The 22,593-nt window shown below is 41.0% G+C and overlaps 1 protein-coding gene across 1 annotated transcript in view; it reads right to left on the reverse strand.

The window, feature by feature from the left end:
* Nucleotides 1-22,593, reverse strand: part of LOC118339771 (sodium-driven chloride bicarbonate exchanger-like) — a gene marked incomplete in the record, with an annotated part of 43,782 nt that overhangs the window by 14,078 nt on the left and 7,111 nt on the right. The window contains 8 exon segments of the mRNA XM_035677492.1: nucleotides 1,206-1,293; nucleotides 1,425-1,582; nucleotides 1,920-2,008; nucleotides 3,954-4,142; nucleotides 4,718-4,878; nucleotides 5,049-5,190; nucleotides 5,380-5,523; nucleotides 10,800-10,881. Coding sequence (XP_035533385.1) covers nucleotides 1,206-1,293; nucleotides 1,425-1,582; nucleotides 1,920-2,008; nucleotides 3,954-4,142; nucleotides 4,718-4,878; nucleotides 5,049-5,190; nucleotides 5,380-5,523; nucleotides 10,800-10,881 — 1,053 coding nt within the window.

Here is a 22,593-nt window from a genome sequence, read left to right on the forward strand (position 1 = left end):
TATAATATGTCATTTGTATATCTGGAGTGTGTAACGAAAATAATTTCCCTCTGGGATTATTAAAGTATTTCTGATTCTGATTCTGATTCTGATTTTTCCTATCTCCATACATAACATAAACACAACTGTGAAATATTCCGATGGAAAGTATCCCATAATCAGAAACAGTTTATTTATATGGAATACAGAATATCTAAGGAAATCACAGTGATGGGTACAATTCATTCCCATATATGATGAAGTATTTGACATCCATACTCTTCTATTTTCATACATCCCAGAGGACGCTGTTAACGAAAAAAAAGGGGCAACATCTGGCTCTGATGATGGTCAGTAACATTAGCTCATAGCTGCACTGTGGGAAATCCTGCAACAGTTTTAATGTCATACTCTGCTGATCCCCAAACGCTTCTCCTGAGGTCAAAGGTTAGGTTGAGTTATAAAAAAAACAACTGTAGAGCTGGTAGGTGGACTGGTCCCTAAGCTGCCCTGATGCCATATATAACCAAACCAAAAGTAAGATGCCTTGGATGGGACTTATTTGGAAATGAGTCCAAGCTAAAATGGCTAAAATTATACGTTTCTCCTAAAAATTGAAAAACAATCTGCTCATGAACTGGGAATATCTCAATCTGTTTTTAAATTTGTACAAAATCTCTACAAAATGTAGATTCAGATTAAAAACAAGTTGAAATATTCTTACTGCTGTCTTTATTAAGCATCTAAAATAAGTTTCAGCTCGATTTAGAGCTGTTTTTAAGCTTCAAATCACGTCTTTGAGAAAAAGATTTGCTCTTTAAATTATTAAAAACAGAGACAAGCACATAAATAAATTACTCATGCGTCAGAATCATTTTCACAGCTGCAGGAATAGGCGATGTGCTGGACATGAAGAGATAAAGCTATTTATGTGTATAGGCTCATTCATTTTATATTGAAATATAAAGTTCTGTGATTCTCTCATATGAAACTTGAGTTTTCTTCATTTTATTTTGCCAGCAGCTGACTGCAGCTGAAGGTAATGTTTCCTCAGTTTAAGTACTTTCAACTCTTAATACTTATAGTTCATTTAGCCAATAATTATTTTTTACCTTTAAGTAATATTTTGAATGCTGGACTTGTCATGGAGTATTGCTGTATTAATACTTTTGAGTAAAAGAGCATCACTGCAGCTGGAATTTGAGCCTTGATAATGTTGTACTCACCTCATCAGTCATCAGGGTAGCAATAGACCGGCCAATCTCATGATACTGTGGACCTTTTCCCAGAGGGCCAAGCAGAATGAAAAGAAACCTGTGCAACAGAAAGGACAACAAGTTTTGGGTAAAGGTCAAATCCTTTTCTAATGAAGCACTCAGGGAATTATCAGCTCATCTATACAGATAGAAAAAAAAGAGCAGTGGAGACTCCAGCTGGTGTATAACCTGGTGGTGATGGGAACCTCAGCCAGGCCGTTGAGCAGCACAGCAGGAGCCAGGCGGATGAAGGCCACCACAGGGCGGTCTAGGAATTCCAGCTCCCCCACCAGCACGTTGGATGCCTCAGCACCAGGAGGGATCTTCTTCATGAAGTGGAGGTCAATCTGTGAGACGGAGAGAAACCATAACAACACTACATCTTTGGACTAATAATATAAAAAACTCCCATTAAAATATAGTTTGAGATTCAAAGTAGTTATTACAGTTAATCATCAAGATAAAAGTCAGAAATAACGGTTGGATCTGACTCTGGTGGTCCACACAACAAAAGAAAACAAGCTTTACTCCTGTTAAATTCCAGTCAGTTTCCCAGGGCAAGAGGCTTACGGTGACCATTTCACACGTAACCCAATCTTGGTTAAACATACAGTACTAGTTATGTGTCCAGCTATCAGTGCCCGTAGATAAACAGCGGGATCAGTGGTGGGTCTGGCTGCTCACCTTGCTGAAGTCCACGGCACTGTTTTCTCGGCTGACGTCCTGTTTGCCCTCATTGTTAGCTGGCTGGGACTGAGGTGAGACTGTTTGGCCTGTCAGGCAGAGCAGGAAACCAACATCATGTCAACGTTCACGGAGGCTCAGCCTATCACAATACTACTTTCCCACACAAAGACAAAGGTGTCCAGTGAGTGATTAGAGGGTATAGTTACATCCTCCGAAAAATATCATACAACAGTTGACCCTTTTGTTGTAGGTGCTGTACCTTTACTGATGAAAAGGTTCAGCCCTAGTGACAAAAGGTACAATATTGTACCGTGTTTCAGAGTGTAAACACATCTGATGAAGGCTCAGTGGGGCAGTGGAGACAGTGATTATAGCTCGGCTCAATCTTTCAAATCCAGTGTAGTAAACCTTAAATGAGGCACAATCTTTAACTTCATTTCAAATTTAAGTGTATCAGCTAATAGGTGCTTATTTAGTGTGGTTTAGTTTTGCTGAAACAAAGTCAAAGATTGCTCCTTTTAAATTTAAATTTCAAGCAATTTGTGATGTGAATGCAGCAGTTGCAGCTGTTTGAGCAAATCACAGCACTCGGAGGGAATGCTAAAAATGTGGCTTGCTCAAAATGTCATCTGTTTCAGTGAAGGTGTGATTACTATAATTAAAGGAATTGTTCAACACTTTAGAATATACTGTTATATGCTTTCTTGCCGAGAGTCACATGAGAAGATTGATACCACTTGCATAGCTGTCTGTTCATAACTGTTGTGAAGCTACAGTGAAGCTAATGTAAAGCCAGTGGACAGAAGTATATTTACCAACACCAGGGTGGTATAACTAACTCTCTGCAAGAAAGTGAAGCATATTTCCCACAATGTTGAACAGTTTCTTTAAATAAAAATTGCAAAGGCAACAAAATACATTTTGTGTTATTAAGTTACACCATGAATTTAAAGCGAGGAGCTACCACTATTAGTAATTAGTGACTGTTATGAATGTAGAGTCACAGATGTCCTGTGGTTTCTAGTCATCAAACACATTATTGTCATAAAGAGGAGAGCATAATCATGAAAACTGGTACACTGCACATGCCCTGTTTGGCCACTTACATAAACAATTATGCAGATTGACTACCACTTTCCCAAAGATTTCCTAAGATGTTGAAAGTACAAAAAAAACCCTGCTACTTAACATACTTTTAAGTCTAAAATAGAACAGGAGGAACATCACGACTGTGAGCATTGCACGAAGAGAAAGCTGCATGAGTATGAAAATGCAGAGGTTTTTATTTCTCTCTCTTCTTGACTGCACACAACCCATTTCGGTCCTCTCATGATGACACTCTCCCCTTTAATGAGTTCATTTGTATACCATTACTACTATTATCTCATAGCTTTTAGTGCTTAGTATAAGCTTAAGCCTACAGGCGCTCTGGTTGCCTGTGTAGATTTCTGTGTCTTCCTGTGTGATGGGACAGTAGCCTTGTGCAACTGCCTGAAGGATGCTAAGACGTTTGGTCTTGGTTACGCCAAAGGGCGTTTCTGGGGTCATGTGGCCACAGCTCCTGGAGGAGCTCGAAGGTGATGGGGGGGTGGACAGACATGACACGCAACACACACACCGTGGCCATGTCACACAGGGAAAGGCCCTTCTGGGTGGAGCATTCTTGGGGAGTTTCTTTTCAGGCAAACACTTAGGGGAATTTAAGGTTTGATAATTGAGTCCATTTGCTGGTTAAGAGTACACGCATGCACACACACGCATGCAAAATACAGCAGACGAGAACAAACACAGACACAAACACGGAGAAACACAAACAAGAGGAGAAAATGAGACATGAGACACACTTTGGAAAAATCATGCAAAGGATTACAAGATTATACATAAAAACAAACTGTCTATATTTACATACAACACAATATATGGTCACCATGGAAAAAGCAGAGAATATTACACACTGTAGAACAGACTGTAGTCTTGGCAATTGACAGGTGTGTGTGTAGGTGTGCATGGGTGTTCAGACCATTTGCTCACCATTCTTGTCCATGGAATGAGGTTCAGACTGCTTCTTGCCAATATCAGCAAAGGAGCGTACAATAGGTATGCGGTTTGCCAGTTTCTTGTGGTTTTGGTGGTGGTGCTGTTTGAGCAGGGCCTCACGGATCCTCTTCCTGGCATCCTGTCCCACAGGGCCCGACGCCTCATGCTGATCCAGAACCATGTCTAAGAAGTAAAAACACACACAAAGGGACACACAAAGGTAGGTTGCCACATTACACTTTGAACAGTTCATTTTGAATTCACAAAGGCTGCTCCCGATAGTGTCTCTCCCTGCGTGGAAGCCAGAGAAGCTAAGCTGATTATTCCGACAAAAACCGACCCACTGCTGCTGATTTAATCGCACAAAACCAGGTTAAGTTCAACAGATCTGCGGCAGCACAGTTTTTCCCACAGTCAGATAAACACTATTTGCTGCCCTCAAAATCTAAAACACAGTTCCCTTATTCCTTCCTAGAAAGATCCCACAAGCTTGTAAATGAAGAAGCAAAGTATTATAAACCAAAATATCTAAGTTAACATGTCATGGTGTTAGCCTTGTTGACCTGGCCTCTACCTTGTTAGAAATGTTAGTTTTTTGAATTCATGTTCTGTAATAGTAACAGTCAGAATCAGGATCAGGATCTGGATCAGACAGTAGTGGCAAATTAGAAATGTATTTTGCCCCTAAACCATTCAGTGCTTTATGAACACTACTTTTTGTTTGCTCAGATGAGGCACAAACAGAATAGACTGTTCACCTGCAATCTCCTCCAGCGAGTTGGCCCTCATGTCCAGCATCACGGTGCCATTCATGATGCAGCTGCGAAGCTCGAAAAGACTGTGTAGAGACAGGGTGGCTACGTAGGGTTTACTCCACCGTTCACCACCATCCTCAACATCCTCCTCAAACTTAAGCCACCTGCACACATTAAAAACACAACTCAGTAAATACATAAAGACATGATACATTTGTGTTTGACAGAAGCACAGTACTTTGCAAAAAAAAAAGGCTCAAACTCTCAGGTGCAACAGAGGAAAAATGTCGCAGCTGGCCAGACCCAGCCCATGTGGCCGACTGCAGCGCTGTACCTGGCTGTCTCTTTCCATTCGGCGTCCTCGCCCTCCCTGAGGCAGATTTCGTCCAGCTCGGTGAACAGGGCGTGGGGTATGTGTTCCTCGTCGCCATCCTCTGTCCCCAAAAGAAACTGCACCCTCTGAGCTGGTGTGTCTGCTGCAGCAAATGGGACAGCCGGAGGACGAGCGGAGGTAGAGAAAGGAGGAGAGGAAGGAAGCATGCAACGGTTAAGATTCAAAACCTGATGTGCCTTGGTAAAACTTTGGTTTGAACTCTCCATGAAACATATATTTTCACTCTATTAAAACTTGCTGGAGTTGGATTCAGTCCATTCTGAAGACCTACTGTGTGAGGGGGATTCTCTTCCATCATCAGCTGACGAGTCCCTCTCCTTGGACCTCTTCCTGTGTCTGTGTCCGTGGTGACGGTGACGTCTGTGCGACCTCCTGCCCAGGGGAACGTGAACCCCAATGTAGAGAGTGCGGTGACCTGGAGACAACATGCGGTGGACAACATTAGAGTCTTCTGTCTGTCCTTTAAACTCGTGACTAAAGAAGCCTTTTTCTAGTGTTACCCATCCCACGTTAGGGATTCAGAAAAAGTTCATTTTATTTGTGTCAAATATTTATTATCATCCGTAGCAATCAACATGTGAAATACAACAACAACAATCTAATATATTTCTTATATATAAATAAATAAATAAATAGGGTAGAATAATTGAAAATTGTCTGAAATGGAAACAAGAAGAAAACTAAATTGGAGCAGGGAGGAAATTGTGCTGCTTGTAGACAAGGTGCATTAGACAAAATAAATAATAATGGGAAATTGCAGACATTCAATATGCTAGAACGGTGATTGCAAACAAAACCAATCCCAGCGGTATTGTTGTTGCGGTTGCTTGCACCCATGATTAATGCAAAAGGAAAAGAAGTGGCGTGACATCCAGTCCAGTGAAAGAAATAACCAGAAGTAGCACCTATAATTCACACAAGGTATCATCAGGCTAAGAATAAGGTGGATAGGCTTTCAGAGCTTGTGGCTTGCAATATTGGCAACCAGAGCAATGAGAGTGGGCGTGACTGAGTCAGTATCCCGAAAAAAATATGCAGTGAAACAAAAACTATCAAAACACCCAGCAATAGGTAGTAGCAAGGTGTGTAGTCAGTTAGAGTGGAACCAGGAAAGCAGCACTTAACGAACCAGTGGCTGTCTCCGGGCCCTCCTGTGTATCTGTGCTCAAATAAAGACCTGTTGGATTTTTTAAAATTTGACTTTTACAACAAGTATTTTCATTTTAAATCAATACAGCACAGATAATGAGTCTGGGATTCTGAAAGTGTCCGTGTCTGTGCGTGTACGTGCACACATGATTGTGCATCCACAGTGTCGGCGTGAAGATAATCCGAGCTGACTTTACCGCGACCGAGCTGTCCGGCCGCTGCTTCCTTCGGCTCAGTGGCCGGACACAGACAAGACTATCGGACACCCTGTTCACTTTATCTGCCTCCTCCACCATATGAGGCGCCACAGCGACCAGCATAATGTGACACCAAGAGCAATTTGATGCTTGGGAGCTACAGAATGGGGTCGATCCGAGGATAATAAATTGGTTTCCTATTTCATCATTACCTCTTTTTTACCATGAAGAAAGCATAACGGCAGATTGCAAAAGGATCACTGGCAATAATACATTTTGCTTTATTCACTGTTGGTATGACTACAGCTAAAGAACAGGCCATCCAATCACAATGTACCAAAATATTCCCACATGGCATTTATTAAACTGTAATCTAATCAAGGGTGTAATTTCCACTCACTTTTCTAAATCCTATTTTTGTCTGTTTGATTCATTTACTAAACAGTGTCCTTTTACTCCTTCAACCAACAAAGTCCAGATGAAAGAAGCTCTAAGTTCTAAGTCTTAAAACAACATTTATCAAAAAGTATCAGGTGTCTATCAAGGTGGCTACTGGATTAGTGCATTATGATGCATCAATTTATGGCCTTTTTTTTGGTATACTGACATTATAAAGTAATAAAATAGTCTAATACTTACTTGATGGTGTACATTTGATATGAAAAAAGAAAATAACATTTATATTACTTGTATATACTTCTGAAACCTAAAAAATCTAATTTAGAACAGAGAAACATTCGGAACCCCTCTTGCCTTCAAAGTTAAATCCTAATAAATTAGCTTATTTTATTTATTTCTGTCAGAGTAGCACTGAGAAATCTCCATATTTTTTCATTCAGTCTGATGGGAAAATATCCCACGTGAATGCCTTAAATTGTTTTCACTTGCTTGGAGACACAACTAATCACATCATGGCACACTAATGAGATTTAAGCAAAGCACAAACATAACATGAATCACCTAAGAGCACAATGACATCATTGCATTTGAGAAGAGCCACTCACTCAATATCTTCCACCAACAGAAATACAGGGGAGAGGTTAACTCAGGTCTGAGAATACATAATGAGAAAACTACCCATATGTCAAAACGTACTCGCCGTTTGGGAGTGTATTTGACTGTCAGAGTGTACACTGCTGCAGACGCATTCATCCGAAGCAAATTGCTGTTAGCATTGTGTAAATTATGTATGTCACAGATGCAGAGGGAAGAGGAGAGGCTGACTTTGCACATAAAGCAAATTTCAAAATAAAAGGCACATTCCAGCAGACAGCAACAATGAGGTATCCGAGGGAAAAAACATAAGGGTGGAGCACGAGAGCTTTAAAGTTAATGAGTCAAGACTCCTGAGTGGAGGACTTCACAAAAATAGCTCATCTCCCCCAGGCCCGAACTACTGCTGATGTCATAGAAAGTCTTTTCTTTTCTCCTCTGTCGCCACGTCTCAGTGGCTTTCAGTTAGTCATGGCTTGAGTTCATGCAGTGGTGTGTGACGTGCTGAGTTTTGGCGTTGCATATCCTTAAGTCTTTGCGTGTGTATTCATGTATGCACCGGTTCACAAAGCTGATTGGCTGGGGGTTTGAGCCTTCTCTTCGCACAACCGTTCGTTCCAAATTAATTCTGCAGTAACTCAAGTGAATCGAGTCAAGTCAGTTTTATTTATACAGCCCAATGTCACAAATCACAAATTTGCCTAAAGGGGCTTTACAATCTTTACAGTATACAACAGCCTCTATCCTTAGACCCTCAATACAGATGAAGGAAAAACTCCTCAAAACCCTTTAATAGGGAAAAAATGGAAGAAACCTAAGGAAGAGCAACAGAGGAGAGATGCATTTAGGATGGAGAGACATCCAATAGATCAGTCATATGTACTGAATTGATCAACAGAGTAATTACAGTATGTGCAATCAGGGTGACAAAAGTATAGATTTAGATAGCCCACTTACTGTGGGTTGTAATAAATGTACTACCACGGTCCACACACAGAATTTCTATTCAAATATTGTACAATACATATATTTTGATCTCTGGAAAGTGGCTGTGGTAAAAACTACTCTGACCAATACAATTATGGAAGAAGCAAAACTTTGATTGATTGATGATATTTTTTTGTAAGTCTGTAGGTCTGTGAGTCTTCTATATATAGTTATAGGTATTTACTAAAGCAGCTGGTCACTGTAGTTATTATCAAAAGTTACTTGAACAGAAGAAAATAGTATTTTTTGCAGTTTGTTAGGGACTATTTTCAGTAGCGGATTAATCCACATTAAGAAATACCCTAGACTAGCACCTAGGGTATTTCTGTAGGCAGGACGGTGTATGTGGAAGTGAGTCAAAACAAACTGCATTGTGTGCGTTCATTGTAATGAAGGAACATGTCACCTAGTGCAACAGTGTGGCTCCTTGATGTGTTTTTCATAGTTTTTGGACAATAATTGAGCTCTATGGCACAGAAGAATGAGATTTATCAGGCTTTGACACACACACAATCTGTTAGTAGGATTAATACATTGTTAGTTTTGGTCGATATATTATATAATAACTATCAGACAACACTTGTTCGTGGCATACATTTATGGTTGGTTTTGATCTTTTCATGGGATTTGTCAGCAGTAAGAAAAATACCATCAGACTTACTACTGCTGTTTCTTTTTTAACCATTCAACATAATTCAGACATGTAGTAGGAACAGGACTTTAAATCCACATGGGATCACAATGGAAACCAGTCATGTCATGCTAACATTTTCCTTTTATCACAAATGTGAGTGTATGAGAACGAGGAAGCAGGTGAGTTCTGGCGCTGACAGGGCCGAGATAACTTCAGAGGATCTCCGGCTCCTGCGTGGTGCTGACGCACTGCCAGCGTTACCACAGCGCCAGACAGAGAGCTAGTCATTACGGCAACCATCATTGCAGGATGAGGGTCCTTGAGATAAAAGCACCGTCTCACCGGCAGAGTGTCAGAATCAAAGAGTGACATCTCTGCCGGCTGCCTGGGCGTACGTTGCCTGGCAACAAAAATACAGCGGATATTGATGGTGAAACCAATTCTTCTTCAGTTATAACTTGTGTTTTAACTCAAGCGGTTAATATTTTTTGAGTACTATATGGGACCGAATTAGTGTTTATTTGACATTTGCCCCTTGATTCTGTTTTGTATGTTGTTTTCTCTGGACGGTTCTTTTTATTCTCTTCTTTCTCTCACAGTTGTGTGGCTGGCAAAAACAAAAAGTATCACCCAGTAAACCCACTTTACAAGTTACACCCATCATCTGTGATACATCTGTCATCTTCAGCACTTTCATGGAGTTATTCTCTAATGAACTATTGTAATTTATTGTCCCCACTTTCCCTCAGCCTGCCTTCCCTACTCCCGTCTCTATTTGTTATTTCCGGTGTTTCCCAAAGTAGCTTTCAAGAACTCCCAGACAATATGTCTGAACTTCAGCTCAGCTGGCTTACACGCGTAGGTGGGGAGATAGTAGCAGCAATAGTAAGTGCAAATGATCCAGCTAAGAGCCACTTATAGTACTATAACACAAACAACATGTCATGTGGCTGCACTGCATTCTGGGCCTGATCTAAGAGGCAGGTTTACTGAGTGATCTGGATAAAGTGGCAATTTTATCCATAACCTGTATGAAAGAAATATATTTATTATTCTTATTGGATATATTATTTGGTATAATGAAGACATTATATTTAATGATGAACTATTGAAACTTATTTCATTATCTTTATTTGCAATACTTCCTGTTCCTGTTTGTTCAGTCTTTTTCTCATTCATTACTGTTTAAATAAATGTCAGGGACTATTTACCTTTATTTTTATGTTTTTCTCTGCAAAACTTAAACTTTTAAGTTCAAAATAAAGAAAAAAGGACGGGAAGATGTTGCTCCCTGTCTCTTTTATGATGGATGAAATGCTGATGCAGACAAATGTGCAGAGAAGGAAGCCCTCACTCTTTGATGCCACAAGAAAACACATAACAACCTAATATTCCTTGGTAATGATTTAGACAGGTGGACAGACAGATTTTCTTCTATTAAACCTCTGCTATCGATTGATTAAGTTAAGCTTGAGTACAAAGGGGAAAGTAAATACACTTCGACACAACAAAATGGGGCTGGAGATACAAAGAATACCAACAATAGCTTGTTTGTAAATGGTGTTTTTATGTCTTAATGCGTTTCCTTGAAAGGGCACTCCACTAATTTTACACATGAAGCTCAGTTTGTTGTCAACTGTGCCTCTGGAGAGCCCATTTTCTTAAATCTTCTCCACTTAAACTCTCATTAACTGTGTAAGGTAAATGTTAATTATCACATCTGGTTGTTACCTTCTAGTTCTTCCTTCTCAAAGTTGGTGTTGAGCATGGAGCGAGTGCCCCCGCGGTCCACCACTGCCTCCTCATCGGTTCTCTACAAGGGACAAACACACAGACAAAGAGTGTGAACATACAATAACATATAAAGTGTACAAGGTTAGCACATTGTGCATAGAGGGGTGACACATGAGTCACATAGGACACTGCTTATTCAGTGTTAATAATTGTTATGCTGATGTCTGTCTAAGGAGCCTTTCTGTCCTCGCTGAAGCAAAATCCATATTTCATCTAAATGCTACAAGTTGTTACGTAAGAGCTCACTGAGAGCACCCCCCTGCCTAGTGGGAGGATGTGTCCTCAAATACACACACAGAAACTCAACATTATAAGGCTAACTTCCACTTACTGTCACCATGGCAACAATAGGCAGCCAATCGTAATTTGAATAAAACAGCGCTCATCTGCTGAGTGACGGATTACACAGTTTTTGAGTCATGGTTTTTAACAAGAATGCATCATTGTGCGTAAGCCTTAAATCCTGTGAATGCTCCGCCACCCATACCTCCGGCGACGACAGGAGAACAGGGACTGGTGCTAATGGATGCAACATAGTGCTCTTCTGGTTACTCCACGCTATAAATAGCTCTGACCTTGAAAAATGAAAAAGGGACCGGTCTTTGAATGCTTACTCTGTTTTTCGATATTTAATGACGGGCTTGTTATTCATTCCTTTTCAGTTGTTTTTTTCACCAGGAGGAAAACTTACACTTCATCTGACCCGCAAAATTAAAACGTTCCCACACAAATACTGTCAGTTAGGATGAAATTGAACACTACATGCTGTGGTGTGTCTGCATGGCGGCACCAATCCAGAGTCATTTGAGCTCTTTTCGATTGTATTGAACAGGTGCCCTCTGGAGACATATCAACTCCATGAGTGGACCGACTACTCTCCAGTCGACTCAAAATATGCGTCACTGAAAAACCAACCCTTATTAACACTGAGGACAACACTGCATTTATTCAGTCACGATCATTTAAGACCAGTGGACAGCGATATCGACAGCTTTAGCCTTGCTATAGAGAGATGGCTTTCTGTGGTTGCACGCCATGAACACCAGGACAAAAAGTTGTCATGGTGACGCCTCCTCCATCACCTTCTCCCTGTTCTCCTGCCTCTGTCCCTCTCCAGTCTCTGTGTGTGTGTGTGTGGGTCTAGAGTTTATCATTTAGATCATGTGTTGTCTGCCCTCTAGACGTCCTCAGTGAATATGCTGCAGGTCTCCTGGCTGTGTACCTGTCCTGCATTAGGTCATTAGTGTTATTTTTCACATCGCCTGAGTTGCTTTGTTGTTCTTAGCACACATTTCACTGATGTTACCTTGCTGGTATTCAGCAATGATGGAACATAATTAAGTACAATTTGAGATATTTTCTGCTATACATAAAATAAATATAAATGCATATACATTTACTCCACTTCATTTCAGAGTTAAATCTTATTGGTTTTATTCCCCTACATTTACCTGACAGCTATAGTTACCACTTACTTTGCATATTAATAATATAAATATAATCATTAATACATTATGATGTATTATTACTACCTACTATTAAGCTACCCACCAGGATATAAAATAGTTATAATTAGCCTTACAGTGATGCGTACACATGAATGCATCAATAATTAAATATATATTAATCTGAAATGTGCTTTACATATATTCTGATGCTAATCATTTTCCTGCACGTCATGCCATCTGTAAGCCAACCAACTACTACCAACCAATAAAACAACTTTTAACATTACCTGCAGTCTTGGCCTCATCTATGATTGTTATAAAAGGAATAAACACAATGAACCACTATGATCTTCTGAATGAACAATATATAATAATATATTATTTGTGTATTATTTAATGTTTTCCATGTTAAATTGAGTTTCCTTTTTTTATTTTGACCCTTGTTTCTGTTTCGTTAACTTGGTCAGTCTGTTCTTGTTTTATTTTCTCATTTCCTGAGACTACACTTGCACAAAAGAATGCAGTGGTGTGGCTGGAAAAGTTATATATATATATATATATATCATTTAACTGTATGTCAACAGTGTAAAGATCAGTGTCTATTTATTTTAGACAAAGATGACAAAGAGAAAAAGATCCATCCTTGGGAGATAGATAGGTAGATATCTGTCCTACAGAAGCCACAATCATCCTAATCCTGGTGAAATGAGGCCTTGGGCAATACATCCTCTACTTATAATGAACTAAGACCGTGTCACATACACATACTTAATCACATACAATAGGTTGTGAGTAAGAGGAGGCACATTAAAAGCCCATTCAGTTTTTGTTCCATATTGCATGGTTTGCTTGTATAATCTGACAAGGATGTCCTTCACTGCACTTCATGTGATTGAAACACAAAACCAGCACATCAGAGGAGTTTATTTTGTACAGTGGGACAAAGATTACCACACACTAAGCTCTAAATATTTTATGCCACGACCAATGTTTTGACCACAACTGGGTCTTGTTGCAGTTTAAATATATATATAACATGATACCTCTTACCATTATTCAAATGTCTCAATAATTTATCTATTCAAAATGTACGTTGATGTATCATTTCAACATTTTGTCTAACGCTGAGTGGTTTAAACCTGATGTGCTAAACCGGTCTTGAAAAAGAACAAGAGTGGACAAAATGTCAGTAGTATAATAAAATCATTTATCACCAAGCAGCTTTTCTCAACCAGTCAGCAGGATTTAAATCAGCAGCTTTTCAATCAAAACCATGCATCTGTAGCCTCTTTGCGACAACAAATACCTCTTAAAAATGTAATTAACAGAAAAATAAAGGCCCTGCTCTTCAAAAACTGAAGAGAGCACTACACTACACTGTAAACAACAGCACAGGAGGCATGTGCTATACTGCACTGTGACAAGCTAAATGTGGCTAGTGCTGGCCATCAATCTTTCATCCTGAGAGATTAAGCAACAGCACGGTTGGTACAACACTCTCTCTCACACACACACATGGACAACCATGTGAGAAACAAGACAAAGTATCAAAGGAGTGTATGGACAGATGCTGAGAGCTGACACGGTGGGCTTACTGTATAGGAGGGACATTAACAGAGCAAGTACTCATAGACATGCAAGCACTCATACAGCACACAGGCCCAGATGGGGATTCATTATCAAGTCCCTGGAGACAGACTTCCCTAGATTTCCCCTGACAGATGGTTAATGGTAATCTGAAAGACTTTGACATCTTCTTAATGTGTTAATTTTGCCAGTGTCCATGCCTCTGCATCCGAATGCGGTGGTCCAACCCTCCACAGACTTAGACTGACCACTGCACACTATCTACTGTGAGAGGAATCACAGACGTAACCATCACTCGTGATATCCCAAAGCCAAAATAACCAAATAAAAAAACTTACAAACCTGCCTAATAAGTAATACATACTTGTATCTTTTCTGCCCTTGTGGTAGTGAGGGCAGCAAAGATGTGAGCGTCCGTGACAAGCCTGGGAGAAAAGCAGGGGGTTGCTACTCGTTGGCCCTGCTGGTCCCTAGGGAAACTCCCTCAGTCTCAGTAACACACTGTCTCCCTGTCCCCAATCCATGAGAACGAAACACATCTAAATACAGCTGATACGCAATTCAAAGCCCTAGCTTTAGCGAGTACCACCTGATGGCAACAGGATGAGGATTTTAAAACCACTGCTGCATTATACTGAATCAGATTAACTGTGTGTAACCTCCTCTGTCTTCTAACACATGTCTAACAAGTACTGTGATAGCTGTCTCTGAACTCCCTTATATCTATCCTGCATCCCCCCTGCATTAGCACTGCGGTGGCCACTGCACCACTGTACAGGCTAGTGCAGGCTGGAACACATTTATCTGCGGAAAAGAAACTGCTGTTTTTCACTGTAAATTATTATTAAAATCAATCCATTGACATTAAGCATAAAGATAAAAATTCCCTGCATCTAACTAAAACAATGTTTATGGCTCTTGTCATCACACTTCCACTTAGTGCAGCGTTGGTTTTTTGGCAATAGTGTAGGAGACTTTTGGTGGACGAACTTTGACGGGCGCATTTGCCAGCGAGGATTAGCCTTTCAATAACCATTGAAGTCTGTTTCACGGCTGCCAGCTGAGGCGATCTACTGGACCAATTTCAAAACCTTTTGTACGTATTAAAACAAAAGATCAGGCTTATGGTTTGTGCTCAATATAGCCGATACAAATACCTGTAAAGTAAACATCATATCCTAGTTTCAGAAACCAGGATAATCTACCCGGAGTACACCAATAGACACCAGGATGCTGTAGCACCTTATCCAGGTTTCTGATCACTTTCTGCCATGCTCACAGATGCGTTATCAGCTCAATTTAATGATTCATTTGATTTTGATTTGATTACATATTATTTTGAAGCTATAAGTTGAGGCAGCCAGAAACCAGAATGTGTTCATCCTTAACTGTCGCTGTCCACCAGTAAAATGTCTGTCTCTAGTGAGTGTATGAGTGTACCTGTATATAGGATCATGTATACAGGAACATTAATTACCAAGTAAACACAATATCCTGAATATGATGCAAACCAGGATAAACATATGCAGACGACTTCTAGACCCTGAAACTTTGTTTAAACCAGACCTTCTCCAGGTTACAGTCTGCTTTTCACAACCTCCAGACTTCTTTTGTAAATTCAAAGCTTGTTCTGAAAAGACTAAGTATATGCATTTCGCAAGAGCATAGCCAGAACCTTACTCTCTCTCCCTTCAAAACAGAAAACAACATTATACAACGCACTATTATATCTACATTGGATCATGGAGACAAACTGCGTACTCATGCTGCTGCTGTTAAACCACTGGGTGCCATTTAACACTGTGCCATTCAGTACATTACTCGAGACAGCTGTTGCACCCACCACTTTGAGTTATATAAAAAGGTCAGAGGCCATCACTGATATCCAGAATGGCCTCACCATACCAGTGTTTTCATTCAACAAACCTTAGTATCCAAGTTGCTGAAATATTTAACATCCTTAAGCGAGTTCAAAGTGAACAACTGTGACGCTGAGAGTGCTGAATTGTCGTAGTCATGTCATTTATTGTTTTTTTTAGGTCCCTCTTGTAAAAGAGATTTTGATCTCAATGAGACTTCCTGGATAAATAAAGCCTAAAATTATCGAAATAACTCAACAGTTGTCTGATCAAATGTCAAGCTGTGACTACTGTTATTTTCTGAAAAAAGGTCTGTACGATTACCCGAGGAATCCTTTTTTCTGCCATGTACATGCTATATTCTGCTTTACGCTGATACTCATTTGTCCCCTTCATAGGATCAGTATGAGTTTATTAACAGAGTAAGTGTGAAGTGAATTAGAAAGAATGAAATCCACCTCCTTTTCCTAAAAGATTCATATATTTTACTTTACAGTTATAATACTTTACAGTATGTGAAATAATGTGATATGATGCTATGTCCCACACAAAGCTTTACCCTGCTCAGTATGAGAGATGAGTTAGAGTCTCCTCCCTGCAGGTCTCTGCTTCTATTTATAGACACTGGTTTCTCTACCTCATGATGCTGACCCCAGACCAGCCCAGAGAGTTGCATCCCTGCTCACCAATCTGGGCTGAGATTAATCTGCCAGCCTTTATGGTAGGATAAAACCTTGTCTCTGACCACGGGATCAGTGATGGAGGGCCCTGCGTGGTAGCGAGAATTAAATCGTCCCTTTCTCGGTTGGTCCGCTGGTCGGTGATGAAGGCTTCAGGGGAACGGGAGCGAGGAGCACGTGACCAAGACCCCATGGGAGTCGGGATGGGAAAGGTGGGGGAGGGGAAGACATGTGAACAGGCTTGATGAATAGACACACACTAACATAATAAGAATGTGTATTATGTCTACATCTGTAGGCATCATAAGCCTCTCTCCTTTATAAGTTATTGATTTGTTTATGTGCATGTAGTTACACACGCGCACTAGTTATATGTGCAGCAAATAGCACGCGAAGATTCACACAAAGCAGGATGCACATGTACTGTACACACAAAGACACACACCATGCATAGGCCCGCTAATGCATACAGTCCCTTTGCAGGCAGTGGTGTGATGGGGAGGAGCAGTATGGATGAATGAGCACAGGGCAAGAGGAGCAAAAGGCTTCAGGCCTGGAAACGAACCGAGGACCAGGGGATGTTGTAATGTCACACAGTGTTAAGAGTGCGTGCGTTCATGTATGTGCGCACAGTGCGAGCATTTGTGCAGCGATGGTTAAGTAGAGCATCGTGACCTTCGGGAGAAAGGCTTGACATTGGACTTCATCGGATTTTGATTCAGTGCACATTCTGTATGCAGCATAAAGCTTCAGAGTGGCTAATGGCTAATGTTAGCAATGTTTAGGTAGATGCCATGTCACAGGCAAACGTGCCGATGTCTTTAAAGCACTCCCACTCATGGACACAGAGGCCGCTTTAATTCATTCAGGTTCACCAAATAGCAGCACGTTGCTTTACTTAAATACCCTGAAAATGTGGCTTCAAATTGCTTCTCCATAATTATGATCATAACTAAGCAACAATTAAAGACGTATTAAGAGTTTAACACTCAAAACACTCTTTCTGATTGGTTCACAGAGGTGTATGGTAATATCATACACTCCCACTTCAAACCAGTGTCGAAATCAAAGGGAGAAGAAACACAGAAATCTCTCATGTGAAACAACAAACACTGGTATAATGTTGGCTCAACCCATCCCTCATAGTAAAAGGCTAGTCTTTCTGGGCCTCTATTGACTTTTAAACAGACACATGCAAATCTAACCCCATGTTTTACTGATGTATGCACAACTAAATCTGAATAAGTGGATTAACACTCAAGTCCAACAATATAGAATACCTGCTATTTAAAGGGGAACCTCCACCGGTTTTAGGCATCAAAGACTGTTTACAGGTGTTGAGACGTACTACTACACATGTGAAAAGGGTTGTATAAAGCCTTTGTGGCTCCAGAGGGAGCTGTGTGAAGTCTGGGGGTGTGGAATTATAAAGAAGTGAGTTTCGCAGACTCTGCCTGTAGTCTGCTTGAGGTTAGCACTCAAGGCTACATTAGCTAAATCTGTGACAAAACTTCTGGTGGTCAAGTTGCATTGTGGGTAAGTAGGTGTGAGGTATTGACAAGGAAGAATAATGCATGGAATAAACAAGAGAATATTTGTTCTATGATTCATATAACACTGACAGTGTTATATGAATGTAATGCTGAATCAGTATCCATTTAGAAAGCAAAAGTAATTCTCCAGCACACAGTATCCGCCCAGTTCTAAAGCCTGAATAAAGGCAGTTTGTTTCAGTCTTTTCCAGGCCTAACAATAGGTTTTCTCCTTGGCAGTCACAAAACACAATACATATAGTGACAAAACAATTCTCTACAATAGCCCAAACAGCAAAAAACCTTCACAGGATTAGAACCGGTCTTCCCCCTCTGGAGAACAGGTGTGTCCCTGGAAGTACGGGATCTAGAGTTACAAGTTTCCAAGCAGGTGAGTCCATGCACAGATTTCCTACAGGTTGATATATCACTTGTGGTTGTAAGCAAGCTCAATGTATCTGGGTGGCTGCAAAAAGCACTGAATTGACATGCTAACTCCCACTTGCACTCCGTTCTAGCAGACTTTTTAATCAATCTGCACTTTGAAATGCATTTTTTGAAAGGGGCCTCCCAGATAAATTCTACACAAGGGAAACACTGGAGGAATTTCTAAATCAATTCATTTGCCACCTCTTGATTACACACCTCAGGCTGCTACACGTGCGGTCCGTGTCCCTGACCACTCTTCCTAATGAGTTTCATGTCTGACATTGTTAAACAGTGCCTGCAGAGCATCGAGTGATTGACCTGAAAGGGCCAACAAAGCCTCAGGATCACCAGGCAGCCACCGCCCTAGCTTTTGTAAATACATCTGGTGACCACTGGTAAGCGGACAAAGAACCAACTATCGTGGGAAAACAAGAACTGAAAAAAATATCCAAACAGAGCAACCTGTCCTTTTACCTGCACATTTACCCACTGAATGATAATCCTAACCGCAGTTACAGCTACTGAATATTAATTGTTTTTGACCTCACATGGGACAAAGGGTGACAAAAACGTCTGCTGTACCCTCAGAATAATCCTGTACACAACATCTTGTGGTGTATTTTCCTGATACAGTCCAGAAATAAACCCAGCCGACAGTGAAAGTGACCTGAAATGTATCTGCTTGAACTCCTTCGGATGCCTTCTGCACATCTCGCTCTAAAAACACCACTCTAACCACATGTTACGGTTGCATCTCTAAATCTCCTCTGAACGCGTTCTAGTTTCCTCCTAGGACGGTGACCTCTTGGTGATAGTGCAGTTAAAGGTGAATGCCACTCAGCGGAAACTCTCACAAAGTGACAGCCCAGTCAGCGTTCATTCACATGTAGAGCACCGTGCCACAGCTGAAGAGCAAATGTAAGACTGTAATTCGGTTTGTCACAGCAGTGTACAGCGAGGAGTTACTGGGAGACTGACTGTCTATTAATGTATTAATACAGGAATTGTTGAAAGGCACTTTTAAATACCATCAAAAACGTTTTCATTTAAAATAGCAATAATTTTACACATTAAGTTTAGTTTATTCATCATGAGGAGTAATACTTCTCAGCCTATGAAAACAGTATGTGTCCAGTGTCTAAAAAAAAATAACCATGATGTCATCATTACAGAAAGCCTGCATTACACACTGGAGGTGTGGAGAGTGAAAGAAGAGGGCATTTAGGAGTCTAACAGGGGTCTAACAGAGTTCTTTGTTCCAATAGATTATGTTACGTGTCTCACAGTTGGAGCACTTCTTCAGCTCACATCGGCATGACGCTCTCCTGGTTGAATCATCAGGCCAAAAGATGAACAACTGTGTTAGAAAATATCTGGTTCTTTTGATAAAAACAAGCCAGTACACGTATGTGTAAATGTGAGGCTAGACTCCCAAGGTGCATTTCAGCAAGAGACATCCAATCAACAAGCTTAAAATTCTGTCATGTGCGCCACTAATAGTGGGATAAACAAAACTGATTTTACAAACCTTAGGTTAATGTTTTTTTTAAATAGGAAAGTGACTGGAGCTGTAGCTGGAAAGGATAGACAGAAAGGGGAGAGAGGAGAGAGAGGGAGGGGATGGAATGCAGCAAGGAAGGGCCCGCAGGTCAGATTCGCAACCCTGGGCCGCTGTAGCAAAGGACTCATCCTTGGTACATGGCATAAAGACGGCAATCAGCTGTCAGCAGTGTGGGCAGTATGAAGTGTGAAAGATTGAGAGTGTTCTATATAATGCAGCAGTAATAGAAATACTATACTTCTACTCCTTGTAAATGAGTAGTTTAGAGTGTTGATTACTGTTATAGTATTTGGGGCAAATTTACATTGTAAATATGTTGTATATGTGTCACTCTCCACCTCTGAAGGCCGAAATGAAATATAAAATATTAGATATATAATATAGAGACACGGCAGCCGCTGCATTTGGATGGAAGGATTAGTCGGCAAAACAAAAACGAAAGTAAAATTGTTTAATGTTATGTTTGTTTTCATACAGTGTCTACCAGTGCGTGGGAATAAAAACAAAAGACGTAATGGAAAAAAAAAAACGCCAGCGAATGCAACACTATCTGGGAATATTAACTATCCAGGCATGTTATCTTTCATACGTAACTAGTTATAAAACAACACAGAGGACGTCTTCAAGTGTCAAAACCAGATCTATCTGAGAGCTTATTATTCCAGTGTCTTGGCCAGTATAAATCACAGACCTATTGATTCTCACAGGATCCTTTCCAGGAATCAGTGTAAATTATCACATCGCTCTCAGGGAAGCAGATATCGTGACCTCACTTCTACGTTCTCTTGAGGCTTTCACAACAGCAGGCATGATTAATGTTTATATTGCTATACATTGAGATCTAGGCCAGCAGGTACACTTTAAAAATCATATTAGATGTTGTAAGTTGCGTACACTGTCCACAGTAAGCCCAGAAAACAGCCAAGCATGTGACGCTTCATGTAAAATCCTTAGGACTGGGTTTTAATATCAATCTGTCTATTTTCATTCAATCTGCTTTAGTAGACTTTCTACACGTGCTAGGAGCCAGAGTCTATAGATTGTAGCTAGCTAAGAGGGGTGATGGATTACCAGCAGCTGAACAAGCCCTGTGATTGGCTGACAGCCTCTGTTGTCATGGTATTCATCCCTACAGATGGCCATGGTTACCGTGGCAATGGCAGCAGGGTCGGCATCAGCAGCCTCACAGGGAAGAATATGCTAAGTACACTGGGAACATCTCTACATCATCACTTCTCTCTAACCTTGTCAGACACAGGCAGATAAGAAGTGTGAACACTGACAGCAAAGTAGGTTGAGATTTTTAAAAGCTGCTTGGATTTGAATAGCAGGTAAACTTTCTGCATGTCCTAAAAGCACCAAAAGGAAAGACCAGAAAAAAATCTATATAAATGACGAAGTGCTCACACACAAACAAATCCAATATTTCTGGCTTTTGTTCGCCTTTTGTTCCCTCAGAGTTCACCAGGGTCAGTACCGCGGCTATAAGCTCCTCTCACGCCCCAGAATGACAGTCCCATCTGTCAGCCATCCTCCCCGGGACCTTCCGCATGCACATCAGCACAGCTGGCCCCGTTTGCAGCACAGGAGGCATGCCTCCCGCAGTCTATCAACTATACACGCATAAACAATTATATACAATATTACAGTCAGAAAAACAGCAATTTTCCTGCTAATATTGTTCCTCTACTGTAGCTACTGTTTAACCTCAATGTCACGACAACAGCTCATCCGAATCAGTGTAAAACTAGTTTAACAAATGTATATTTTTACATGTCACCAAAATCACCAAAACTCAGTAGTTTCTAAATAATTCAAATAGAATTACAGCAAAGTCAAAGGAATGCTCACCCTCTTACATCTTAAATACTTTTGAGTGTAAGATCAGAGTAACCTACCTGATATATAAATCCTTTATTGTGGTCCACTGAGAGCATGATGCGCCTCCTGTAAGGTTGGGGCGGGATGCCCGCTAACTCCCCTTGTGCTTGCAGCAATGGTAAGACGAGAGGCTAAGGCTCAGGGCCTGAGCCCCACTCTGGACTGGAGAGTGTTTGTTAGTGATTGTGTATGAGAGACACAGAGAATAGCAGACAAAGATAGAGCCAGCTCCTCTGTTGGGCTATCAGTCAGACCCTCTCCTCTCCTCAGCCGCTCTCCTCAGCCGCTCTTCCCATGCTGGAGTATGGCAGCAACCTCACTCCGAAACCCCCACGAACACAACATAAAAACAAAAGCAGGGAGCTCAGCACAGCTCCGACACTGCCTCTGCCTCTGCCTCCAACGGCTTTCATCCAGGGTAGCATCAAATGTTTCTGACAAGCGTCCATCCGCCAATCCCCCCAGAGAGATTAGCGCTCTGACATCACCGATGCTGTGCCGTGCACAGTTCTGCTCTGCTGAGCCTCCGAGCTCTGTAGCTCTGTTACCTAAGAGAAGCCTAAGGTTGCAGGGAGTCAAAGAACACCATCTTGCATGAGGGGCACTACGCAGCCCCAGCACACCTCACAGCTACGCATACCATGGTCACTACACACCTCAAGTAGATGAAGCAGTGAGCAGGGTTGGCGTTGCAGTTTTACTGTATACAGTATGTGCATCTTTAAGTGCATGTGTCTGAGCGCGTGTGTGTGTG

This window comes from Morone saxatilis, unplaced genomic scaffold (genome assembly GCF_004916995.1).
Source record: "Morone saxatilis isolate NCDOM2014 unplaced genomic scaffold, NCSU_SB_2.0 Contig6, whole genome shotgun sequence".
NCBI lineage: Eukaryota > Metazoa > Chordata > Actinopteri > Moronidae > Morone > Morone saxatilis.